The 26,862-nt window shown below is 47.5% G+C and overlaps 2 protein-coding genes across 4 annotated transcripts; both read right to left on the reverse strand.

The window, feature by feature from the left end:
• Positions 1 to 1,337: 1,337 nt before the first annotated feature.
• On the reverse strand, positions 1,338 to 5,741 carry CDKN1A (cyclin dependent kinase inhibitor 1A). 3 transcript variants are annotated; one of them, XM_035346857.1, is made up of 3 exons: positions 5,592 to 5,741; positions 3,184 to 3,594; positions 1,338 to 2,671 (listed from the first exon to the last, which is right to left on the reverse strand). In XM_035346857.1, the coding sequence occupies exons 2-3, from the start codon at positions 3,584 to 3,586 to the stop codon at positions 2,622 to 2,624; spliced, it is 453 nt and encodes a 150-aa protein (XP_035202748.1). In that variant the 5' UTR covers positions 3,587 to 3,594; positions 5,592 to 5,741; the 3' UTR covers positions 1,338 to 2,621. The 3 variants fall into 3 exon arrangements, with proteins under 3 accessions (XP_035202748.1, XP_035202749.1, XP_035202747.1); XM_035346858.1 differs by lacking the exon at positions 5,592 to 5,741 and adding an exon at positions 5,147 to 5,413; XM_035346856.1 differs by lacking the exon at positions 5,592 to 5,741 and having other exon boundaries at positions 3,184 to 5,128.
• A 10,335-nt stretch (positions 5,742 to 16,076) lies between these two features.
• On the reverse strand, positions 16,077 to 22,599 carry SRSF3 (serine and arginine rich splicing factor 3). The gene is made up of 6 exons (XM_035346860.1): positions 22,474 to 22,599; positions 21,462 to 21,669; positions 20,785 to 20,919; positions 18,604 to 18,642; positions 17,785 to 17,871; positions 16,077 to 17,532 (listed from the first exon to the last, which is right to left on the reverse strand). Exons 2-6 carry the CDS (start codon positions 21,665 to 21,667, stop codon positions 17,505 to 17,507), a joined length of 495 nt encoding a protein of 164 aa, XP_035202751.1. The 5' UTR covers positions 21,668 to 21,669; positions 22,474 to 22,599; the 3' UTR covers positions 16,077 to 17,504.
• Positions 22,600 to 26,862: the final 4,263 nt, after the last annotated feature.

The raw sequence follows: 26,862 nt of genomic DNA on the forward strand, positions 1-26,862 counted from the left end.
ACGCCAATTATTATCTGTAGATTATAACTAGAATTAACATCCAGCTACTGGCCCCACAGAGGACCGCTTCATTACACGGGCAAAGGCTGTGACTGCTCTGGTTTTGTTTCCAAAGGCAAAACCTGTGCCTGTAACCCCAGATTGCATTAACACAGCCTCCCTCCAGACACAGCCAGGCTGGGTTGTTTGGAGATCACCCTGATCTCACATTCATCTCTAATTCTTGCAGCCCCTGGGGCCATTTGCCACTGCACAGAGAAGGCTGCATTTCAGCTTTGCTTTCCTTGGGGATGCCTTTTTGGGGAGAACCCTAAATATCTCCAACCAGCAACACTTACAATGGAATGGCTTGCAGGGCAGGGAGGGGAAAGTGGAGCTGACCCTAGCATCACCTCCAGCTGCAGAACCCTTCCAGCATCCTTCAGCAGCTCTAGGACAGCACAAACCTGCAGCAGCCATAGCACTCTTCGGCCCTGAGAAGACACCAGGAATGGGCTGGTCAAAGGGCATTTAAAACCATAGTAGGGACAGGAGGGGAAGTGCCTGAGCCACTCCCCAGTCAGGGCTGGGGTCTCCCAGGGCAGCACAAACATCATACCCAGGACCACAGGAGCCAGGTCCTGGCTGTCTTCAGAGCCCCATGAACAGTGCTGGGGGATGTTCAGCTGCAGGTTTACTTCTCCCTTCTTCAACCATCACTGCTGTTGGCAAAAGGTGAGGTGACAGCAGAGGGAAGCAGCTGGCAATAGCCAAGGGGGCTGGAAGGAATGACGTAAGGGGAAAAATTTAAAAGGGCTTGAGTCAGCAGCAGCTAGAAGACCGCACAATGACAGCGTTCCACAAGTATTTCAAGGGGGCTTCTGGGTATGTAGAAGCAGAGGCATGACATAGATAGCAGAGGTCCCTGCACACGTGGCAGCAGCTTCTGCTAGGGACACTGGGGGAGCACCGCAGTGCTAATTCCACACCCAGTTCCACAATTTCCCAATTCCACAATTGAGTTGGGTTAAGTGGACCAGTAGGGGTGATGTTTTGCCCCACCACCACCACTCCCATCTCATGGCTTTACATGGCTTTGATGTTTCAAGCCAAGACATCATCCAGTGCTATGACAGCCCTCCCCACCTGGCTCCACATAAAGCACAGGTCCATGGTTGCTGCAGCTTCCATCCCTGCTCCCAGACCAAAGGCAGGCACAGACCCCAATGCAGGGTTGCATCCCTAAAGTAGTCCCCAGCCCATCCTACCAGGCAGATACCTAGTCACCTTTGCCCACAGACAGACCCTGCTCCCAGCTCACCACACAGTAGTTATTTCTTTTAATCCACAGCCACTTATTCCCTTACACAAGACAGGTGTTTATTCAGTTACACTTTTAGACAAACAGGTATTTCCCCTCCCCCAGGCAGCCTTAATAGCATTTTTATAAATAAACATTTAGTGCTGGGAGTTTGCCAGCTTCATTGACAGCAAAGTGCATCATGGTACAAGGTGGGAGGAGGACTCCATCCCTACTCCACCTGGGACCATCTTGCGCCAGTTTCCAGAGTCCAAATGCAACAGGGCAGGAGATGAACCCAGTGAAAGTGCTGAGACCTGGCAGCGCTGAGTCCCTCAAGAGCAGGGACATGTCCTGCAGCACAATGTGGCACTGCCAGGACATCCTCACATCCCAGAGACAACAGAAGCTGCTCACTCTGCAGAGCCAGGCAAGGGTCCTCTGCCCCAGCTCCTTAATAGAAAAAAAGTCCAGGAAAAGGCTACAACTTCTCTCAACTTCATCCTCGCAGGCAGGCAAGACTCCATCCCTCAAGCAGTCCTGCAGTGCCAGAGCAGCAGCTCTCCAGTCTAGTGTCAGCACTGAATGAGGCACAACAGGAAGGCAAACAGCACCACTCAAGCCAACAACATGATGAGGAAATGGGAGTTTGGGTCAGAGTTCAGAGCAACCCAAAGTCTTCCACAAACTGCAGGCCCCACAGGGGCTGTGCTGAGGACCTCCAGCACATCACCACTCTGGTGTCCATCAATAGCATCACGGAGCCACTCAGAGGAAGGGCTGTCCAGGTACCAGCACTTCCTTTCTGGGGGAAGGAAGCGTTGCTGTGCTTCCCCATGTGGTAGAAGGCTCACCAAGACATGTCCATCCTGCTGTGCCAGCACCACATGCCAGTGATGCAGTGCACTCTGCGCCAGGCTGTCCCACTGCTCTGCAATCCATACTGGTGACCTTGATGAATTCTGGTGCGACCGCTGACACATCCTCCGTAGCTGGCCATCAGGCAGGAAAGAACCATGGTTGGACAGCAGGATAGTGCAAAAATGGTGCAAGGACAGTGCTTGGCCCTACCCACACAGGACAGAGGATAGACTTGGAGGGTTCCACGTGCCCCCGTTCAGTCCTCTTCAATCCCTTTGGCAGGGCTGCAATCTTCAACATGGGCTCCTACTCTTCTTTATACATTGCACACAGTGAAGGTCCATCAGGACCCAAGAGCTACTCATAAATAGGGAACTACAGACTCAACATCGCTTGATACACACAACTTACACAGTACAGGGTGGGGTAAGAGCCAGAGATACCCACAGGGCACATCAGCATCTGTCCCAGATGGCAGCAGTCACAGCCTGGGCTTGTCACGGACAACCCTTCGCTTGGAACTGTAGAAGTCTGGAGGGCAGGAAGAGAGGGTTGAAAAGTGCCTCCAGCCCACCAGAAGCAGCTGAAGCTTCCCATGGCAGCACCCCAAAACCCAGCCCAGGGGTGCTCCATCTTAGAGCCAGCTATCAAAGCCATGAGTTCCAGGAGAGAAGAGCCCATAGACCTCCACTATCTCTTCTCCCAGGAGTGCTTGTTTTGAACTGTATTTCCACCCTTGATCTGGAGGACAGGCTCAGGTCATGGGAACTGAAGCTGATGAACTGTCTGGGTCATTTTTAGTTACAAGACCTCCAACCCTGGTGTGAACTCACTGCCCACCCCTCAGCAACCAAAGGAACCCCAGTCTGCAGCCTTTCCCCTTGGAAGGCAGGCTCCACTTCCCCAGGAGAGATGCATGAAGGGTGGTCCCAAGGCCAGGAGTCAGACAAGGCTCTTGCACCTAATCCCCTCCACCTGTCCCTACCAGGATGGTCACGACACCACCAATGACACTGAGTGCACAGGAGGACACCAAAACTCACCTTTAATGGTGGTCTGCCCACGTTTCAAGTGCTGTGGAGAACCAGCCCTGCCAACCTCTGGGCTCTGCTGAGACGCCTCTGCATGAGACCCACCAAGACGGTCCTTAGATGGGACCTTGTGGGTCAAGGAGCTCCTGCTCTCACTGCTGGTGGCCTTGCCAAGGCTGAGGACCTCCTGGGAAGGCTGCTCAGCCAGGAGTATCCTCTCCCACTTGAAGTGTCCTTCCAATGGTGTCTCTGTCTCAAAGTTGAAGTTCCAGCGGTGCTGAGCTTCTTCCAGGTGTTGCCTCAACAGGTCTTCAAAGTCATTCTGGAGCTGGTCATGGTCCACAGGGCCAAAGAGGTTCCTGCACACCTTGCTACTGCATGGCACCTGCCCTGCCCTGCTCTGTGACAGGGGCATCGTGGCAGCTGAGAGGAAAGCAGAGCAGGTTAGAGGGTGTTCGATGAGCCATGAGCAAGCCAGAGGGCTGACACATCTACTGCCAGGGCAAAGCAGCCTGCAGCCAGGGTGGGACTTGTTGGGCATCGAAACAGTCCAGAGTGGAGCCTCTATCGGCCAACACTTGTTTTGGGCTTTTAGTGGTGTCTTGGGCATAAGCTCAAACACAACTAAAGTCAAACACAGCCTGGAGTGATTCAGAGAGATGGGAAATGTGCAAGTGTTGTTGCTGTCATTCCCCATTCCTCTTCGAGCAGGTGAAGCCCTGCCATGGCAGGGCATCCAGCACCTCAGTCTAAAACCCCACCACATCCCCATTTCCATGCAGGCACAAAGACTCAGGCAGGCACACATGCAAGTGAAGCAACTGGATGTTTTTCTGGCTAGTTTCTTCATCTCAAAAACCCAGGCTCAGCGGCAAGGAAGCCTTTTAAGCAGCTATAAGAACATGCTACAAGTTCGACCACTTTTAACCAATTTGTCAACTGCAAGAAGCTGTTGGGTAACCAGGAGCAAGACCCTGTTTGTTTTTTCCAAATTAATGCCAACAGTTTTGACCTTCATGGTAAGTGGCAAAGGCTTCCTTTCCAAGCAACCCTCCCCTGATATATGTGTGGGGCTAATGGATCTGCTGCACCACCCACCATTGTGGGATAAGCTTTGTTATCACAGCAAAAACAACACTACTCTGGGATTAATGGCTTTAGGAACTCAATCCCACTTCGGTAGCTGTGCTCACTAAATCTGGTTAAAAAAGGATTCACACACACCAAAAAAAATCCCTGCATGCAAGACAGCTTTGCCATTTCTCACCCAACCTATGATCCCCAAAGCCAGGACCCCAACAGACCCCCAGACGTGCACCCCTCCAGCCTTCCCCCAGGATAGGGGATGAGCCTCCTGTCCCCAGCCCCAGTAGCTGAGAAGGTCTAGGAAAGATCTGTCCCAGCCCAGCTCCCCACCCCACATCACCACCCACACAGCCGGCTCAGCACATCCAGGGGCTGCTGGAGGGCCCCCAGACGGGGCCGCCCTGACCCTCTGCCCTGCTCCCAACCCACAGAGAGCATCCCCGAGTAAAAATAGAAATGCGGCTTCCTATCCGCTGGCAGCCGGAGAGCGAGCAGGGTGACCTCATCGCGAGGCAAGTCCCAGCATGTCCAGGCAAGCCCCGGCAGGTACCGGGCAGGGGACACGTTCCGACACCCTGCCAGGCCACCCTCAGCCCTGCCCACCTCCGCCACGCCCCGAGGTCCCCATCCTCCGGCCGCCGCGGGGGCCCGGGTGCCACCACGCAGCTTCGGCCTGAGTCACGGCTGCGGGCGACCGAACGCGGAAGGACCGGGGCCAGGTCGCTGTCCCCTCCCACGAGGGTGGCTCCGCTCCGCAGCCTCCCCAGCCCCACGGGCCGGGCCGGCAGGTGATGCGGGAGCACGGTCGGACCTCGCCCGGCGAGGCCGAGGCGCTCCCGGACACGGCGAGCGACAACCCCCTCGCCCTCCTTCCCGGCCCCGCAGGCACCTGCGGCACCGGGACCTTCCCACTACCGGTTCCACCCGCTCGCTGCGGGGAGATCCCGCACCCGGCAGCGGACGCGGCACTAAGCCCGGGGAAGGGGCAAAGGACGCCGCGCTCACGGCACCAACTGCCCGGAGCAGGGAAGGGGCTCCCGCTCCGCCGCCCCCGGCTCGGCTGGGGCGAGGGATGCTCTGCGGCCCGCCGCCACCGGGGGGCGAGCGCCACCCAGCGTCGGGCCCCCCTAAACCTGGCCGCCAACGCCCGCTCCCCCGTTACCGGCGCAGAGCCACCGCCCTCCCAGCAGCAGCAGCAGCAGCAGCAGCAGCAGCAGCAGCAGCAGCAGCTGCTGCTGCTGCCGCCGCCGCCGCCTCCCCCCCCCCCCGGCGAGCGCCAGTGCCCGCGGGTCGATGCGGCCCGCACCGAGCGCCGCCGCCGCCGCCGCACTCACCCTCGCGTCGCCGCTCACGTCGCTGCCCGGTGCCGCTCGCCGCCCTTTATAGCGGGGTGGGGCGGGCCGGGGAGGCGCCTCCCGCCGCTCACGGCGTCTCCCGGGATTTCCCCCCCGCCCCCGCGTCTCGGCCCCACCCCGGCCCCGGCCCGGGGCGTCCGGGAGGATGTGGGGACTGCCGGACAGGGGGCGCGGGGCGATGCGGAAACCCCCCCATCAGGATGCAGGAACCGGGGACCGCGGGACCGCCCCCTTGCCAAGCAGGACACACAGGGATCTTCGGCAACGGCGTTTTTGCTGGATGGAGGGGGCTCCGCATCCCACCCCAGTCTTTCCTGGGCCGCTGGAGGGCGGAATTCAAATGGGAAGGGGAATGATGGAGTAACGCGGGGCGGCTCTCGCTGCCCCTCGGGCGTCCGGCTCGGGGCTGATGCTCCCCTGGTCCCGAGGCACTGCCCAGCCCTGTCCTGGGCTGCAGGCCTGCCCCTGGCCTCTCCTGGGGGATTTTCACCCACAGGACCGGGCTCTGCTCCGCCAGCAGAGCCCCTGCACCGGACTGCACCAGCAAATAGGTTTGGGGAAGCATCTGGTGGTCTGAGTCCTGCAGCTTCCCAGACAAGGGCGAGGAGGAGGAACAAGTCTGTGCATGTCCTGCAGGAAACTGTGGGAACTGTCTGGAGGGATGTGTGGCTTATCTGGAAAATGTATCCAAGTTCACGCACACAAAAGGTCCAAAACGAGGGCAGCTTCCATTGGGGCTAAAGCAGAGAGCACCCACCCCTGTGCTGCACCGGGGCCACCTCTGCCCCACAGCACCAGAGCCGATGCCCTCAGGGTCAGCTTGCCTGTGATGCTTGGGGATGTGCTCTGCAGCACCCCCCCAGCATGACATAAGCTGCTCAGGTTTCATAAGCTGACATGATGATTTGGGCAGCAAGGGTGCAAACATAGTAGTCTCTTTTGGGGTACAGTAAGATGACAGCATGATTTCAAGTAGCATACAAGGCCAGATTCAAGCTCTCATTTGCAGGCACTCCTCAAGGGCACCAGGCGCCCCATGACTGGTGAGTGCTGGGGGGCTGAGCCTTCCCAGCAGCACGACCCTCAGCATGCAGAAAAACCATGCATTTCCTGTCTGGATCAGCAGCTTCCCCCCAGCCCAAGCAGCCAGAGATTATGTTTGGGCATGTTTGGCTGGAGGCAGCCACACAGTGCAGCAGTATTTTTCAGAGCTGGTCCCTACTGCAGCACTGGGCCTGGCCAAGACATTCATATTCAGGTTGGCTCCCACTGGACAGGCAGGATGGGATGGGGAGGAAAGGTCCCTACAAGCCTCTCGGGAATGTGAAAGCATCCTAAATTAATATTGCACATTGCAGAAAAATCCATCCTGGCAAAGCTGGGGGCTGGACCCAAATGCTGCCAAATCACTGGAGTTTGATCCACTGTTAATATTGCTGGGGCTCAGTGGGAGCCACTGGAAGCTTGCTGTCCAGCACATGCACAACTTAACAGGCTCCAGTGCAGTTTTTTGAACCTCCCCCTCAGGCTGAAAACAAGCACAACAAATTCAACCTGTCCTCCTGTTTGTAATACACAGAGACAACAAGCAAGCTGGAGCAGCCTTTCCTTGCAGGGAAGCCATTCTCATTGTTTTGCCATGAGATTTTTGCTCCTGGTTGCAGGAGTAGCTTCCAGCCCCACACTGTGTTTCACTGTGCAGCAGCACCTCATTTCCTTGCCAACTGCTGGTGCTGCTCAAGCTGAAGTTCACTGGTTTACTTCCTCTGGATGTGATGAAGATGTGCTCAGCACCAAAGGGAAGCCCAGCGCCAGCCCAACCAAAGCAGTAGCACACTGTGCATCCTCCCACAGTAGTGCAGTCTCCAGCTGCCACTTGGGGCTCTTGGATGGAGAAGCACTTACCAAGAGGATGCTCACTGTTTAAGTGAGCTCTTTTTCATAAAAGACTCCCAAATACAAGGAAAAAAAAAAAAAAAAAAAAGAGAGAGAGAGAGAGAGAATGAAGCTGTCAAATCTGGCAACTTTTTAAAGCAGCACCTGATTGGCAGATGAAGGAGTGGGCTTGCTTCTGCGATCTGCAGCAAACTCCAGCAACTGCTGATGCAAGAGTGCGTGAGTGATGCTGCAAAGAGGGATTAGAGAAGCAAAGTGATGTGAGACAACCAACCAACATGCTTGGCTGATGTGAATACCCCCAGTTACAGTTGGAGGGGCATGTTCCAGGACCAACCTAGCAAGTGGCTCTGTAATGATGGCCAGGAAGTTTTGTTGGGATGGGCTTAGGGTCCCCAGGATGAGGGTGGCTCACTCCCTCAGGTCCCAGTGCTGGGATCAGTGGCTGAGCTACACCTGCATGCTCTGGCTGTGTGGAGCCAGCACCCTGGGGGAGGCCGCAAAACAGCAGCTGTAGAAACCTGTGCATAGTGGGTTGTTAGAAATGGGAAGTGGGGAGAGAAACGGCGTCAGGGTCCGGGTCAGACAGTCCATGGTCAAGTCTGCAGTGGCATCATCAGAAAAAAAGGGGGAAAAAAGTGTGATTAATGCAGAAGGCAGTACAGGAACTAAAGAAAACCCCAGAGGTGACTCATGATGTTCAATCCCAACAACACGTAGGAGGAGGAGGTCAGAGGCACAGCACTGGGGACCAGGAGTGGTGTGAGGACAGGCAGAGTGTTTCCTTCTCACCCTTCTTTTACAGCCACAGCATCAGAGCTGTCACCTCTCCTCTCCCAGACTCACCCACTTGTCCCAAACCCCCCTGGTGTGATCATGGGAGAACCCTTTCTTGCAATTTGCTTGCAAAACAGATCGTAAGGGCTGAAGGCAACAGTGATATACTAAATTAATGCACATTTCATAACCTTCAAAGTATCCTTCTTCCAAGCCATTGAATGTACTTAAATACAGAAAGGCTGTTGTCATCTGGGATGGGAAATCCTTGGGAGCTTTTCCTCTCCACACAGTTCTCTGCAGGTATGTCCCAGCAGATGTCAAGGGGAGAAGAAGCAGTTTCAGACGTATGCAAATAAATTATTCACAGTAGGCAGAGGTGCATGAGTCAGCCTGTGCTCAGTGCTGGGATGGCCGAGGCAGTGGCAGGGGAGCATGCCCGGGCACATTTCCTCTGAGACCGAGTTTTGTCCTCTCCAGGGACGTGGTGAGCAGCACCCTGGTGCTGGAGGATGCAGAGGGAAGGGGGGAATCATCTGAGATGGGTGAAGAAATTGGGCTTCAAACTCTGAGAATGGGGTAAGATGGGAATTGCTGAGCCACAGGCATCTGCCTAAAGTAATCCTGACCCCAAACTGAAGAATGAAGCTGGCAAAACATTGTGCCTCTTGAACCTCTTGGTGGGTGAGATGCTCAGGTCCAACCCAAGCTCTTAACTGCTTTAGATACACTCAGAGACCTACATGCGAGAATGTTATAAAGGCTGAATACAAAATGTCATTAATATATCAGCATGTGATTGACCTGGAAACATTTACCCAGGCAAAAGCCAGAGGTGATCATAGGAACCAAGTGATCCAGTGTTTCTCACCCAGTCGTCCCCAGCAGCAGCAGCAGGGAGGCTGGTTTGGAAATCTGATGGTTGAAGGTGCAAGTGAAACAAGGTTTGTCAGAAAATTTAACATTCCTGTTAGAATAACCAAATTAGCTGGAAGAAACTGCTTTGGCAGGCGGAGTGGACCTGATGGTCTTTCAAGGTCCCTTCCAGCCCCTACAATTCTATGATTCTGTGATTCTGTCAAATGGAAAAGTCCCAGGCAAATGAGCCTCCTTCAGGTCTTTTGGGATGAATTTTGCAATGACGGGTTAGCACACTGTGCTACTCTTCAAGGCAGGATAAACTCAAGCTCTACAAAAGCTTAATTTTCTGCCCACAGAAACAATATGGTAATGGGGAAACTGAGACCACTTCAACTGTTCTTTCACAATTTCTCCATAACCTAAAAGAAAGCCCCTTGATCAAATCTCCCCATGAAGAGCCCTGCATGCCCCAAAGAGCCCTCTCCCCTCTGCCAGGGGTTGTGACATGGAGAGCAAGGACAAGCTCCTGGGCTTGAGTGTGCAGTCCTACCAAATGCACCGCACAACACCCCAAAGATCAGCTGGGGTTGTCACCCACCTCCCATGGGGTATGAAACAACCTTTACTCATAAGAATACCCAATGCACGTGTGAAATCACCCAGCTCAGAAAATCATTGTTTGATATGCACTTAGTATAGGTGTAAGATGCTCAGCTGTAAACAAAGCAATGAATACGCAGGCACTAAAAACCTGCTTCAGCAAGATTCAAATCTCCAAGATTTATTATTATTATTATCTCTACTAACAAGCTTTTTTTCTTTTAAGTAGGAAATATGAAGGCTCTTAATGAAACACTCATGCTCCAGCAAAAGTCTAAATGAACCCAGTGTTCAGCTGAATGGCATTTATATCCTGGTGAAGGCTGTTTTCCCATCAGCTCTTTGAAGTGCCCAATTAAGTGATTTCATACTAATAGGATTTTCCCAGGAAAGAAAGACAAGAATGACAAAACACTGAATGCTTGATTAACTCTGCCCCTAAAAGATCTTGGATCATGTTGAGTGTTTTCCTGCCATATACAGCTCTTGTTTGCTCCATTTATGAAGGCATTTTGATGAGACACCAGACCCAGCAGAGTGGAAATAGAGTCCTAGCAAGCACAAATGAGGGATGAGACAGTTCCTAAAACAAGGCTTTTGCATACTGGAAATATGCTGGGAGCTAGGCTATGAATTGTTCATTTCATTTAGCCCCTCACTCATTTTCATCCAAGAATGATTTTAGCCTCATTCATAGTCATTAACGTAATTGCTTCACTGATTTTCCATGAGCAGCTTGGAAACTTTGTGTTGGTTTTTGGTGGTGGTGGTGGTTTTTTTTGTTGTTGTTGTTTTTGTTGTTGTTTTTTAAGCAAAGGGCCTCATTGTTCATCATCCTGCAAGGGCAGCAGGGAGTACCTGGCTTCAAAACTCGGGCTTGTTTGAGTTGTTATTTGCTTGCTGCTTCCAGAGTCTGAAGTTCCCACTAGATGAAGAGGACTCCAGACTGTGGCCAGAGCTAACAGCAGAGCCTTGCTCTGCCAAGAGTGCTTATACCCAGATATATCAGGACAGAGCCCAGCTTTTGGCTCTTCAGCACTTACCTTTTTGAAAAATTCCTTGAAGGGAAAAAGGTCAATCCAGAATGTTCAGATTCCCGGTCTCAAGCCAGCTTCTCCTTGCACACAAGCACGGCTTTCCATTAAGGTGGCAGTGGGTGGGAGGATGACTGGGACCACTGCGGCCCAAACAGGACCTTCCACATGGCAGGATTCCTCACAGGTTGTGCAGAAGCAACCAGTGTGTAGGTTTGTGGTGCAAAATCTGTGATCTCCAGCCTTCAGCATCTCCCACTGCAGGCCCACAGGTGTGGGAATCTCACGATCCATGCAACCTCCTCCCACCAGACAACACATGTACCACAGAGCTGCTAATGGAGGGTGCTTTTCTGTGCAAACCATGGATTTGCTTGAAATCCACCGAGAGCACAGTCTGGCCCTTTATAGCCACGCATGAGAAGGATGTTACTATGGAGAGCTGTTGACTAACGCTTGCTCACAACGTGTGCTTTAAAAGCAATCCCTGATTTGGTGGAGCACTCTCCACCCAAAGCAGTCAAACAGAACGGTTCCTGTGAGAGAAATGGCTCCACTCTCGACAGCTCTTGACACCCTGACCTGAGCTTGCCCATGCAGGAACCCCAAGCCACAGCTCTGGAGGATGCCTGTCAGCCTTCTCATCCTCTTCAGTAGTATCTCACCATGTGTCAGCATCTCTCCCCTTGTGTCACACCTTTCAGGAATCCACCATGGACAGGCAGAGAGATGGCTGTCTTGCTGTCTTGCACAGTGACTCAGCTACACAGTCCTGTATGGAGCAGAGGTTATGGGAGGGGATGGCTGTGCATTTACAGCTTCCAATAAAGCCATCGGCAATGACATGACAACTGCCACCTTGGCACCAGGGAAAGGCTTGGTTACACTTTCCTTTTTACGTGTCCATCATATACAGCAGCAATACACCCCAGATTGGGCCCTGATGGCCTTGGTACTGAGCATGGGCACACAAAGCTGTGCCTGAGCTTGATCGTGGGGATGGCGGAGTTCTGCCCATCTCCAGCAAAGGAGGATGATAGTTGGGGTTTTCCTGGCACTGATATAAACTCTTTTCCTTTTAGTTTCAGCCTCCCTCACTAGTTCCTCTGCCTTGTCTGTGAGAATTTATACTGAACCAGGGAAGGAAATTTGCTGAATCTTGAAGCTGCTGTCAGTAATGGAACAGGGATGTTAAAAACTTTCCATACTTACCTGCCAGCAGTGACCCTGTGTCAGAGCCCTTCCTGTCCTGCTGTAACAAACCTGGGCTTTGTAGAAGACCAAAAGATCTATAACAACCTTAATATTCCTGAAAGACAGAAGGAGGGAGACAGAGAGAGGCTATGAAACAGGAAGCATGAAAACCTGACAAAGTTCATGGAATTTGTCAAAAAATACCTCACTGGTCCCTATCAAACTGACATGCTGCAGGGGAACTCCTGATACCAAAGCTGGTGAACATTCAACCATGAGTTTCTGTGCAGGACATGTTAACCAGGCAATTAGAAGAATTAATATTGGCAGGAGCACCAGCATACCACACCTGAACCCTATCTCTTGCTGTGGAAACCTCCTCCCAAAAAGCTTATAATAGTAATACATGAAAAGACTATCAATTCACCGCTTGCTAGCAACAGGAAGCACTGCGTCCAGCTGGATGGTGTTCTGCAGTAACCTACTGTGCTTTAATGTGACAGCAAATAATGTCAGTATTAGTCAGAAATGAGAGACTGCAAATATTTTAGAGCAAACAAGAACTCCAAATCTGTCTCCAGAAGTGGGGGAAACTCTGGGTGGAGCAATGGAGCTTCCTCGCAGACACACTGCTGTCAACAAGCTCACGTAGTTTCCTGAATATTCATAAGCAAAGCAGCCTATGCAAACGGCAGAGATAATGCTCCTCTCTCACAGCTGGCAGCAGCGATCTCACAGCCGGCTAAAAAGTGACACCCAGGGTGACAGGGTGCCCCACCCTGATACTGCCGCTCCACCCTGATACCGCTGCTCCAGATGCAGAAGCTGCAGCTCTCCAAGGGCCTTTCCCACAAAGGCACACATTGCAGGGCGCTGCATGATGACAGAGGTGCTACAATGGCTGGCAGTTTGGCTGCTTGTGCCAGGCCCTGGTATGGCAATGCATCTGCTTCACAACTCAGCAGCACATTCATATGTTGACCACAGGCAGGTGGAGAACAGTCTTAATCTGATTGTACAAGGATTAATCCTAGGATAACACAAGGAAGCTGTGGAGTAACACCACTGGAAGTGGTGGCAGAATGTGGCTGAGGACAGACACTTCCCTTTTTGGATTTACTCCCTAAAAAAAAAAAAAAAAAGAATAAGAAAGAAAAACAGCTAAAGTCCAACAATCCTACTTTAAGGACTAAGTAGAAACACACCTGTTGAGTCAGTGGGAAGATTTGTTGAACTAATAGCTATGTCAGCTACTAAAACTATTAAATAATAGATGTATGAATCACTTGGTAACATAGTGTTCTTGTTGCATAGTCTATTTGGTAATATATATAATGGTAGTGCTTCAGCAACCCATGAGAACAGCTTAAGTGAGATTTCAGAAATGAAACAGAAAAGTGAAACAGTAACAATATTTCTAGGAACTCAGAATCTTTCTACAAAGGCCGGCAGGTCAGGATTCTGCTTCAACCTCAGCAATTGTTTTATGAAATGACTTTAACAGTTTTCAAGTGAAAACTCTACTTTGCCTATTTTTGGCAGGTTGAGTTGTGAAACTGGAGCTAGCTGCATTGCAGTGACAGAGAAACAGCAGGTCTCCATTTATAGCAGGTCTCTCTTTCTTTCTCTGTCTCTCATATGCCAGGTACTTTCACTGTGGGCTCTAAGGTCAAACCTGAGCTACTGGAATTGCCCTTTAGCCTTGTTTGCATAAGGGGTTGGCACTCCCTTTTTTTTTTTTTTCCTTTTCTATTTAAGTGATACTGTGCTACATCAGCACCAAAGTAGGAAATTTCATGATGGTGACAGTGACCCCAGGGTGTGGGACATATTTTGAACATGGGTATGGGAACACTGATTAAGACCAGCAGAAATAGGAGAAAGTTGGTCAAATGTTCAGATGCTTTGTAGAAATTTATGTCACATGATGACAGGACACTGTGACATCCTGTGGTGATGGGACTGTAAGTCAAAGAGTAATATTGGAAATCTGTCTGAAAAGAAGTCATGTTAATAGCAAAAGAAACACAGTGCAGAACTGCTAGGGTACTCTTCACTTCCATTAGTGAATTCTGCTGACAGGTCCCCACAGAAGTGCAGACACTGAGATGAAATGCTTCAACTGTCAGTCAAGGCAATGTGGACTGCTGCAGGAGGACCCAAGGGCACTGTGCATTTTTTCTGATGTTTTGACTCCAAATGACAAGAAATACAAGAACAGAGAGTACAAACATGCAAGTGATTTCTCTCAGGAATGTATTTTTAGTTCTTGGTGGGGCTGGAGTACAGAGTAGCACAGCTCTAGAAACATGTTCATTTTGGAGGCAAACTGCAGCAGCTCCCCAAATGCAGCTGCAACAGAGTTTTGCTAACTGGAATCCCTGTTACTATTTTAGAAGGCTGCAATTGCTCACCCAAGCATGAACCTGGCTAGCAGAACGTATCTAAGGCTGGTGGAACAGATCCCATTGAAATAAAGTGTTTAACCTCTCCATTTCCTTAGTGCAAGACACATTCTTAAAATTACCTTCTCTGCCATAAGCAAAAAGCAGCATGTACATAAAAAGAAAAAAAAATCCCTTTCTTAACAAACCATTTGTAAACACTACTCTCCATAGGGACAGTGCAAGAAAAGAACAAACCACACATGAACACAGGGTAGTTACATAGTTTAAAATGCCTCTAGATGTGCTTTGACATTGAACTGATGTACATCTGAGGAACTCAGATAATACTAACCTCAGGATGTTTGACAGGCAAAAAGGAGGAGTTGTAAACCTCTCCCCAAATTAGAAACACAGCTTTACACATTAGCATGAGTACCATGAAATCAACCCAATTTTTCACTAAAAGCTGCTGATTTTGATCCCCATCAAAAAAAAACACCTGATTAGATAAAAACAGTAGCATGATACCAAACAGTCCGGATCCACCTTCCTCATTCAAATGAGTAAAATATGAAGTCATCAACCTGAGACTGACAACTATTCCCAGTTCTGCAGTCCTTGTGCATGAAAACCACGATCTGCTTCTCCATAGCACACACTACCTCCAGGGCTGCGGATTTTTTACCCTCCTTGCTCGTCATCAGCTAAAACTACTGTAGACTACTTGTCCCCTGCTGTTCCCTCTCCCAGCTTAACCATGAGAAGAAGCATGATGCCAGCAGAGACTGGCTCCCAGGCAACAAGAAGTGCAACCCTTCCATAAATCAAGCCCTGGTAAAAGCACATATTAAAAAAGGGAACACAGCTGCGTGTGGCACATGATATCATCTCAGCCCTTGGCTGCCTTCCATTTAACAAACATCCCCAGAGGAGACGGTCTGACAACATTTTACTACCAAACTTGATTCTGAATCATTAGCTGTTGGTCTGCAGGGCACAAGCGCCACCCAGCCACGAGGCCACCCTGACCTCTGCCGGGGGATCATGACAGTGCATGGCAGCACACCGCTCCAGCCTGCCTCAAGACTCAAAGCTCCACTTCAGCTTGGAGCCTGATGCTTTCCATGTGCTTCAGCTGATGCACAAGCTCCACTTTCCCTGGAAGAGAACAGAACAGGCCATACCACCTGCCTCTTAAAAGCATTGCATCAAGAATTATAGGCCACGTTTAATCTTCCACCTTGATCGGCAGCGGTTGTTTTCTACTAGCAGCACTCCCGCATAGGAATAATCACACCGTAAAATTAGCAGAGCTCATACATCCGTAACTTTTAAGCTTCCTGCCCTCCATGTGTAAAGTGATTTTAGGCCTGTGTATGCCTTCTGCACAACCCACACCTTTCCTGCTTTTCTGTGAACAGAAGGTTGCTTATGCTCATATGAGTTTGGGCCAGTGGTTCCATTAAACTCTTCAACAAGAGTACTAAGAAATTGCAAAAAAATAAAAAGGATAGACACCATACACCAGGAGCCAAGCTTGCAACACTTCTGGTGCCACTGACAACTGCTTACTGCATATAATCGCCTTTCACTTATGTCCTTTCTAGGCAGCCTGCAAAGCAACAGAACTTCCTTCTAGCAGCTTTGAATCCAAAGCTGCTGCCATAACTTACCCCCAGCTGGATACAAGTGAAGGAAATTAAACACAAGGTTGGTTGGGTAGGATGGATTTAATCTAAATGCACATGATCAGAACTGACGTAGCTCATCTCTTGGATACAGAAAAAAAAGGAGCCATTAGGCAGTTTGGGAGCTCTCATTACATTTGAGCCATGCTATGGTTTTTACACTGAGTAGACTCTTCATGCAAAGCTTGTTAATAGACCAACAGTTTCAAAACTGATATTCGCATCTCAAGTTCGTACCAATCCATATATAGGATGCAAGAAAAAAACTTTATGAACTTTTCAAGCTCCAGTTAGTTTTCTGAGTAAGCATTACAGAACTCACCATTAGGCAAGAAGTCAAGCTGCAATTTTCTAAGCTCACCTAGGCTGGAATTATATGCCAGGGATAGGAAAATAGGCCCTGCCCACCCAAAACGTGAGATGGTATGGAACAAAGTCAGTTTCAAATTAAATGGAGACAGTGACCTGCACCTTACAACCTGAACAGCATTTTTAACAGCTTACTGTTATAGGTGTGTTACAAGGAGATGTGGTGAATAAAGGGTTTCTCCATACTGCAGTGCTTTTAACTGGAACCGGGATCCAACTCTTAAGAGCCAAGTGCATGTTCTGTAGTGCAAAGGTATAGCAGGTACTTGAGTTAAATACTGAACAACGAGTTGTAACCAAAACTTTAATCCCAAGGATCTCACAAAAAGACATTTTACAAGTGACATGAAAATTCTTGTACAGAAAAGAAATGTTTAATTCATAACTTTTACAATGTACCATTACACATTCAACACATCCACTCCAGGTGTCAGTTCTGTGGTACATTTGGTCTATTCAGAGATTCTGGAACAGACAGTCAAGCTATCATCTATTTTAGAAGTACTCTAGTCATATGAAGTACAAAATTATCTGACCTTACAGCTAGAAGTTTTTCATATTATAAAGTAGCTCAGTTCCAGATAATGGAAGTTGGAACTAAAGCTCTGGATAAAACTGCAGCTTTACATGCCACTGGCTCAACGTTATTACTTCTGAGAACTGTACTGTACTATGAAGCATCTACACCTTGTTCTACACAAACAGCCATCACAGCCATCATTCTGCAAACGTCTTAATTGCTTGCTTCCACAAGCTGAACCCCAGCAAAATACACTGCAGAATGTCAAGACCAGAAACATTCTATCTATGCAGGACTGATTACCATTCAACACAAACAAAAACTTATGTATAAGGGTACATTGTAAAAAGTGATTAATAATACAAATCATATGATCTGCTTAGAACCATATACAGATTCACATCTTTACATTTGCCACCTGTTACAAGATACAATGAACAAAGTAAGTTCAACAGCTAAAACATTTTAAAAATGCACCAAGCTTTATGAAGTTTCAAAACAATGTTCTGTACATACTCCTGTCCTCAGATCTAATGACTTCCTGTACACAGCTCCTCCTTTAAGTCCTATTTCCTCTCATTTGACCTAGAGCGACTGAAGAAAAAAACATACATTAGTTACTGAGTGCCAAGGGCAGCATATTTTGTTCCGAACCTCCCAGCCCAATTCAGTGCATTACAGATAAGCATTTTAAAATACCATTCAATTTATTAAAACACTGCATTTAATTCAAGGTAAAAACCCTCAGACTAACTCCACCACAACTTATCTTAGTATTACTAAGACAGGGAAACAGATCCATTTTTACTGATCTACTCAAAAAGCCTACTATACAACTCATCCTACCTGCGAGACCTGGAAAAGGAACGAGAAGGCTTATGATTCCTCTCCCGTGAGAGTGACCTCTCTCTTCTTCTGTCTCTGGAGAGGGACCTGTTGGAGATTACAAAGCAAGATGATTGTAGCATCAAAACAAAGCTGAACTAGGTCATTACGCTACTACCTCAAGATATTCCCTTTAGAAAGTTACAGTTTTCGACTATTCATCCAGCAAAAACCTTTCAAAGGTTATGGTAAAAATAATCAGCTTGTGCCATACGATACAGATGAAGCTGTTGTTTACAACAGTTATTCCTTTGCAGCAGTTTAAACCTGTTCAGTCAGATATCAAGTTACACTGCTACAGCATAACTGACAGGGTATCAATATGTACAGTATGTTTATCCTTTACCCGAATGCACAATCCCACACTACAGAAAAAGACTGCAGAAACTGTGTGTCATTACCACCTAACACTCTGCAACACATGACAACAGAACACTCACTAGCCAGTCTCTTGCTTATCACCTGTACTTGTGGCTCAGGGCATCCAGAGAACTGTTATCAACATGGAAACTTCATAAGAAAACAGAAGGGGATGCTGGACCACTGCATAACATGAAAACTCACTACTGCCATTCTTAAAATGCTTTAATTGATAACCCTGGAATCTCACATAGCTATGTAATATTAACACTAGGCAAGCAATAACAGTACCAAAATTCATTTCTCCAATATATCGAGTTAATGTCTATCTTGAAAACTAATACAATCCAAACACTGATTTTTTTTTTTAAATCCCTTGGACGAAGTGGTCCAATACTTAGTAATTGATGCTATGCATACCTGCTGCGGCTACGAGAAAAGCTTCTCCTTCGTGGTGATCTAGAACCGTAAAAAGAAATGTGAGGCTTTTTATCAATTCTTTTAGCATTAATAGGGTGAGGCATTTCCCAACTTGTCAAACTCACTGTTGGGCCCTGGGAACGTGCCAAGAATAACTGGCATCCATCATCCAGTAAAAGGCATGGAAAGATTAAGCAGTAAAACAAAGCTCAGTGTGAACAGCACATTTCCAACCATGATTTCACTTTAACTAAGAATGCTTCATAGCAGAGTTGTCCAATGCAACACTTCCATTTCAACTAAATACACTGCCCAGAACACCACACCAAAGTCCCACAAGTGGTTCCAAAAAATAGCACAGACCAAATGTTTTGGAACCCATGCAAGCCAAAAAGGTCCATGACAAGACATAAGAGATACCAAGTGGAAAAAAGTGAAAACGCGCTCAGTGTAAATATTGATAACGCCATTAAGTGCTACATTAGAACTGCATATTTGTGATTGTCATTTTTAATGCCATAGTGTGTTTAGACTATTTTCTTTAAAAAAAAAAAAAAACTTAGCTCGGCCCAGTTCATCCCAAAAAGTAATTGTTTTAAGTTCTGAAAACTGTTAGTAAAACCATTTAAAGGTGATAGGATTTTTTTGGCAAGGAAAAGCTAAGTTTGTTAGAGCTTTATTAAAATTTAGTTTGGCATCTCACATGCAAATATACTGGGTTTTACATTATTCACAGTGTAAGAGTTTCCATATCACCCTTAAAAGTTTTCTCAAGCAACATATGTACGTTACCATTCAATTATGCACAGCCAGCCTTTGATTGAGAAAAGTAATTACTTATAAGCCGCTTACTCCTTATTTTAACCAGCAGTAAACTGTATAAGCAGGAAAAACTTACTAGTTTTTGGTTTCAACAAGCTAGAAATGGTGAGGTGAGGCTGCCGGACTGACTGCCAAGAAGAATTTGCTGAAAAGGTTTTGCCAGATGTTGCGTTGTATTTAGTTGGTTGGCGAAGGGGGTGTTGTGGATTTTTCCTGCTTTTTTGTTAGCCGAAGGCTGCTGCTGTAGTTGTTGTGAAGACATTTGGTAAATAAACAGCTGAGCTGATTGGCCGGGAATGTGTGGGCGGTCGAGGTGGCTGCTGCCGATTTGGTTAAGGTTGGAGAGAAGGCTGAGAGAAAACAGCATGCTCGGGAACCAAAGGGCGGTGCAACCTGACGACTGGCCATGCCTGGGTCATGTGAAACGACACCAGCCAAGCTGAATGGGGCGCGCTGGTCACATGACGCTGAAAGGGCTAGTTGACTGGCTAATGCAGACTCAGAGGGTGGTGAGAAGAGACATGATGGTGACTCTGTAACGGGTTCATTTTTATTAATAGATGGGCAAAAAAGCATAAAAAAATGAAAAACAAGCCATCAGTACAACCATCTATTAGCTAACAAATACTCCTAATGTGTTATTTTTCAACAGCAAAAGGGTAAGCTTGAAACTCTGACTTGTGAGGACTTCACTCACCTGCAACAGGTAAATTCAGTCCTGTAAAAACCACGTTGCAGACTTAACCACCAGACAAGCTAGTCTGGGTCCAAGAATGCGTCAGTTACTAGAAATCCTGCTATATTTAAGAGTTGGGTTTGCAAACCTCAAGTGACAGAATTGTCATATGATGCTTTAATTTCAAACTGATGCAAAAGTGTAAAGATTCTAGATGTTTAGAGCAACTGTTACGTGATCTATTATTAAACAGCTGCCTACTTACAAAGTATTTAAACTGCGCAAACAAAGTGGAGAAACATCTGCATGAAAATGCTTAGCTGCTGTATGTCATGTTTTGCCATTATGGAATAAAGGAAAGGAACAACCTAAGTTGAAGTATGGGGAAGAAAGGGAAAGTGTGACTAGAAGATGAGCAGATTTTAGAAAGAACGAGGACAAATCCAGGACAGAGGGCGCTGACTATCAACTTGCATAGTGAACCTAAGGACAAAAGCCAACATTCAACACAACTTATGTTCACCTTGATTTTGTGCCCTCCCCTTTGTTTTTTTAAGCATTTGGCATCTCCAAATTGTGATCAGATAGATGAATGCTTCAACATGCTTTTAAAATGCCTGCTTCTATGATGCTAAGTGGTAACAATGCCAACAGCTCTATGAGTGTACTTTGACCTAGGGTACCTGCGACGAGGAGGAGGACTTCTTCTGCGATAGTCATCTCGAGGACGTCTGCCCCAGGATGGAGGTGGACCACGGTTCCGACTCCGTTTTTCACCATTGGAGAGCTCAACTCTGACACGACACCCACAGAGGGTTCTGGGAAAAGAGGTTGACATTGGTTACATTACCAGGGACAGCTGTATCTAGAAAAAAAAAGAACACACCTAGAAAGCCAGAGGGGAAAAAACAAATAGACAACAAGGGTTAAAAGCATTCTGTATATACATATTAGCCAGGTATGCAGGATACAGAGAGTCTACAAAAGTAGCTACAGCTAAAGAGAAAAAAGGTCTGGCCAGTTCTGAAAGTTCACTGTGCTATTAAGGCAAGCAGAGAAGGAACTAGGAAGTGTCTCTCTGATCAGTTTTGCCTCTTTACTGGACAACCATCTTGAATTTAACTAATGCAGACCACTAAGTCCAAGTCATGTTTAACTTAAGAGTTCCTTTCTAAAATACAAAATTAACTGTCCCAATGCTATTTCTGCACTACTACTCTTTTATCACTCCACGAATACAGCGTAACAGATGAGTCAAGCACTCCATTGCCAGTTGAAGCTTCCCCATTTTAAACTACCGTAAGCCATAACTTCTCTAATTTTCATTAGGCAAACCAAACACACAAGAAGCACATATTACCTTCCATCTAGTTCTCTTACTGCATCAGCTGCATCTCGTGGATCTTCAAATTCTACAAAGGCAAAGCCAGGAGGATTTCTTGCCACCCATACACTGCGCAGTGGTCCATAGTAGCCAAAAGCTCGCTCTAGCTCAGTTTTGTTGCCATTGTTTCCAAGGTTACCCACATAAACCTTGCAGTCCAGTGGACAAGAGTCACGATGCATTGCTAAAAAAAGGAAAAAAGAAAAAAGCTCATATATACTTAATAACCACGAAGCATTTATTCAACTGCTGGAGAAATAACACAGTGAGCCGCTTTTCCTAAAAGTTTCAACCATGACATAATCTGATAGGATAGAAACATTAGCCTCTGTGAACGTGATGGGTGAAGGCATGTTTAAAGGCAAGTAAAGAAAGTAGCTGGTACACCGTCATCGTGAGTGAGTTCACTATTTCAGGGATTTTAGTTTAATTCTATGGTCCCCTACTGCGAAAAGAAATGTTTCTCTGCGCCCCCTTCCTCAGCCCCAAGGGCAGGGCCTGCAGGGGGAGCGCTGCGCTGGAGCAGTGCTCCATTGTTCTCCGAGCAGGAGCCGGGGGAAGCTGCCCATGCCGGGGCGAGAAGCAGCGCCATTAGCGGCAGAGGCCATGCCGAGAGACCTCGCCGGATGTCGCTGTAGCGTCTCCTCAGCGCTGCGTGTGCGGCGTGGGGAAGCAGCACTCCGCCGGAGCTGGCGGGACGGCGCCACGCGACCCCCAAGCCGCTTCCCGCCTAGCCACACCTCGCCTCACTGGCCACAGCAGCGGAGAAAGGACGGCGAGCAGGCTCTCCAAGGCAATCCGTAGCCTACTCGCCTTCTCCCCGCCCGGCTGTCCTCAGCGCAGAGGCAGCCACCGCCCGCGGCCCAGCTTTACAAAATGGCGGCGGCTCTTTGTTTGCCGCCACCGGGCCCCGCAGCTTCCATCCGCCCTGCCGGAGACGGGACCGCGGGTCCGCTCCCACCCCGCCCTCCGAGGTGAAGGTCCTCACCGATGCTAAGAGGGAGGGCGCGCGAAGGGAGCCCGCGCTAAATTCTTAGCCGACTCGACCCTCAACGAAACTCCCGCTCCGCTTTTCCTCACTGGACAAAATGGCGGCTGGCGGCTGCCCCGCCCGCCCTTATATACAGGCAGTCCCTTCCACATGACACCGCCCAGAGACAAATCAGAAGGCGCAGTTCCGCTGATTGATAGGTCACCTTGTCCCACCCTTGCCCAACGCACCTATTCCTGCCGCCGCCCAGGCCCCCATGGACGGCTGCGGGTTTCTCTTCAGCTCCGGGAGCTCGCAGACCGGTGGCCGCCCCTCCTGTCGAATCCTTCTTTTCCTCTCGCCCCCAAATTTCCCTTTAGAAACTGATTATCGAGGGAAGACTTATCTTTACCTAAAGAAATAAGGACACGGCAACAGTCTCAGGATATTTTGTTGGCTAAAAGGGAAAATATTTTCTTCCTGATTGCTCTCAGACCCAGGTGGGATTTGTTTAATGTTTAAGTCATGTTTTTTAGTATCTTCCCCTAATCATTAGGGTTTTATGCTCAGAAAAGCTTCAATTCACTAATAGCCCTTTCTCCCCAAGGGCAGAGGCTTTAAATAAATGCATTGAGCAAAACAGTGTTGAGCCATACTTTTTGGTAAACCTTATTCTGTCTACTGAAGCACAAAAGAGAGAAGTGACTTATTTAGCACTCAGCAGAAAATTAGAAGATTGAACCAAGGAATTCTGGTTACAGAGGGTATCAGTGGTGTTGATGTGCTTTATTGAATTCATGCATGTAGCTAAGACACATCACATGAGTTTTAACATGAGTTGCTCTAAAATATATCTGTCGTGTACAGTTATCACTTGCTTCATTTTAAAGACATCTAATGCATTATAACTGAAATTAGCTGATTGTTAATTTCCTGATAAGATACAAACAAAGGAAATAATTCTAAGCTTACTTGCTGCTGTTCACTTTAAAGACTTCTTTGAGATGCTGATTTCCCATGCTTGTCTCCCTTCTCAATTGATATTTGCAACATTAACCAGACCCTTCCTCCTATCACATAATGTGCACTTGAAACATGATTTAAATTTTGAAATAATCACAGTTTAAAAAAACAAAATTCACCATTAGATTGAATGCAGCTTGGACAACCTTGTAATCTTAGTGGATCTTTCAACTTCATACCAAAGTTATATTTGACATATGAAAATAATTACAGATGACAGATTTGGCAATAAAGGATTTATTCAAGAATAGGTTCACCTCCTGCAAAGTAAATGTGGTATTCAGCACTTGTCTTTGACACACTACCTGTTCTATTCAAGGCATTTATTACATGGGCTCTGGCCCACCACTATGCTTTATAAAATCACATACCGTAAGAATCATGTCATCCCAACATAATAACTTTGCAATTTTCAGCTTCCTTTTGGCTTTATAAAGAGACTATGTGATGTATCTGTGACAAAAGGCAGAGGTCAGAGCAGAGGCAATCATATTCTGCCAAAAAAAGAAACCTATTTCCACAGACAGCTTTAGGATGCTTGAACACAGCCACACGACATTTTAGTTATTCAAAAGCACAAAGTCAGCATTTTCATTGTTCCCAACAAAGATTAAATCCTGAATCCGCTCTGAGTGTCACTATATTAGCGCACATACACACATCTGTGAAAGCTGAATTGTCTTCCATTACTTTTTTCCCTACTCCAAGTTCATATGTATATGAAAAATCATGTTGCATTGCAATTCTCTTGTTTTTGCAGTAAGAAGGTACGATTCATGTGCAATAGTTGTAAGATACATGTTAACTTTTACATTCATCAGATCTTCTATAAAAGGAAGGAGAGATCATTGACTTTACGTTAAACAGGCAGGCCAAGACGGGATCCAAAAGAAGGCACCTAACACCTGCACAATTACTGTGAAACAGTCTTCCATTTTAAAACGTGGCCAGACTAGAATCTAAGACCAGACCAACATGAAGTAAGGTGTTACATCTGAGATGCTATCATTGTTTCTGAGATTTAAATCTCACATAAGAAAAGTAACATATTCTTGCCTTTATGATTTGGAAGAAACTTCACCAACATGAGATAAATGGAAGGGTAATTTAGGAAGACAAACAGTATTTACAGCAGAATACGTTTATCAGCAGTAGGATCTTACAGCTCCTCCTCATGTGAAACTAGATAACATTAATAAAAATACATATTTACTGGTTTGGGTGTATCTACAGAAAGGTCTTTTGCTAGAAAATGTCATTACATGTACACAACGCGAACTGGTCCGAGGGGATAAGCCTTCATTTCAGCCAGAAAGCCACACACAGTCATGTCTGAGCTAGCTTGTTATGAAGTTCTTGTGGAATTCAACCCATTTTCATATGCTGCCAATAGATTAATTTTGATAAAGGCTATTTTCTAAACAAACAAACAAACAAACAAACAAAAAAACAGTGACTTACACTGGTCTGGTCTATAGATATATTAACACCACCTTGCATATTCTTGGGCATATTCTTGCCTCAGCTGCTCTTCAGTTTACAGGGTAAAAGTCCCTGTTCCTTATTCCTTCACTTTTGAAACATAAAATTTTACACATTGATACTCCTGTAAAAGCTTTTAGTTGTGTATCAGACCTCTATTAAAGGGAGAGTGAAAAAACAGGCCACAATTTAATTTATATATCATAGGCCTAAACTTAGACATACTCATCATCCAGTGCAAAGGCAGAGCATGCCCACTAGACTCAGCAATTGTGAATTAATTGGTGAGATTTGTATTTACTTGATTGACATGTCCAATTATTTGGAGACTCTTAGGTCAGTCTTCATTCCTGTCTTCCCAGGTGTGAACTTTCTGCCATTGCTGAGGTCCCATCTCCTTCCGCGTATTTTACGTAGGGGGGCAAGATTTTGATTATGACCCCAGAACCTGCTGCTGGGAGCCTTATGACCTTTGCATGTGACAACTGACAAACCACTCCCTCAGGGCCAGTACACCATTTGCTGCCACTATAAAGAAATAAGAAACCTCGACTAGCTCTTGGCCCATTTGGTCCTTTAAGAAACGCCTTCTTGGTCCTACAGGCATTAATGACTGGGCACCCCCTCTAGCATCAGTCTCTTTGGTCTTGAGACAAGATAGCTGATTCTCAGGTAAACTCAGGGCTCCCTTGCTTCTCTGGCAGGAGTTAGGGCTGCCCCTAAGCCACAGCCCTTCACAGACATGGGGTCAGCACCTGCCTGCCTGAACTAGGACTAGGGCACCAGATGGCGGCATTCCCATCTGTAGGGGCTGGCAGGGGGCAGATCCCACCATGGGAGGCAGGCCCCTTGGCACCCGGAGATACCCCTCCTCTTTTGGTTTTGCTTCGTCGAGGTTCCCAGCACTTCTCCAGGTGTGCTTTAACCCTTTTGAGCCAGGGCTAAGCTCACAGAGTACAGCATGTCTTACAGAAGTGGCACAAGGGAGTGGAGGCTTTGCCTCAGCTTCACATGAATTTGTTGCACACAGAAAACATTCCATATTGGAGAGTTTTTTGGGAGAAGGAAAAAGAATCAGACCCAGGCATGGCTCCAGGGCAGATTTTACAGGACGGTATCATTACCTTCGATACTGTGGTCAGATAGAGCCATGAGTCTCAGGCACTTCTGTAAGTCTGACTTTAAATCTGTAAATGGAAAATTAAATCTGTACGCCTGACTCACTGCTGCTCAACTCTGATTTTAATCCCCTGGAAGATGGGAGCTCTTTCTGTGATGATGCAGTACATAGTGGGTTAGGGGCTGATATTTACAACTACTCACATAGTCTACCTGCTGACCCTGGAGCCTACCCCCCTGCAAATGCAATTATTTACACCTCTCTGGCTTGCACAAAATTCCCCTTTCCCTCTACCAGAGAAGGGAGGCCTGGATGGAGCCTGCTGATTCAAGAAACTGGATTTCACCTCCCTTAAGTGGTTACCAAGGTGATGCTGCTGCTGGCTCCTTCCTCCCGGGGGCAAAGGAATGGTGACAGCAGTAGTGATGAGGGTGTGGAAGTGCAAAAATCTCTGTGGCCTCCGGGTTTGCTGCGAGGTGTTATTTCCTCTCATCTCGCAATTAAACAGGCCAGGAAGGGAGAGCAGCCATTCATTAGCAGCTGTTTCACCAGCAGCTCAGGGGAACTATATTTACCATCCAAGTGTGGTCAAACAGTTTCCTCTCAATAGGGTGGTGTCTTTCTTTCCACACACCACACTGAACAGTTCATACGAATTTTAGTCTGGTAGGCCAAGAGCAGTTGAGGGGAATGGTGGCAAACAAGGTGGATTTTTATATCAGAGAAGCACCAAGTCTTCTTTTGCTGGTGAATAATAGAAAATAGCAGATGGAAAAGATGCA

The sequence above is a fragment of the Oxyura jamaicensis genome, chromosome 26 (genome assembly GCF_011077185.1).
Source record: "Oxyura jamaicensis isolate SHBP4307 breed ruddy duck chromosome 26, BPBGC_Ojam_1.0, whole genome shotgun sequence".
Taxonomy (NCBI): domain Eukaryota; kingdom Metazoa; phylum Chordata; class Aves; order Anseriformes; family Anatidae; genus Oxyura; species Oxyura jamaicensis.

Bases quoted from the DNA above. Each gene is read 5' to 3' on its own strand.
- CDKN1A (XM_035346856.1), bottom strand. From the start codon at position 4,021: ATGAAGAAACTAGCCAGAAAAACATCCAGTTGCTTCACTTGCATGTGT. The intron at 2,672-3,183 runs GTGAGTTTTGGT...CCTGCCCTCCAG, and splicing joins TGGGCAGACCACCATTAAAG to ACTTCTACAGTTCCAAGCGA.
- SRSF3 (XM_035346860.1), bottom strand. From the start codon at position 21,667: ATGCATCGTGACTCTTGTCCACTGGACTGCAAGGTTTATGTGGGTAAC. The intron at 20,920-21,461 runs GTAATATGTGCT...CTCTTTTCCCAG, and splicing joins GTAAGAGAACTAGATGGAAG to AACCCTCTGTGGGTGTCGTG. The intron at 18,643-20,784 runs GTACCCTAGGTC...TTACGGTTCTAG, and splicing joins AGTCCTCCTCCTCGTCGCAG to ATCACCACGAAGGAGAAGCT.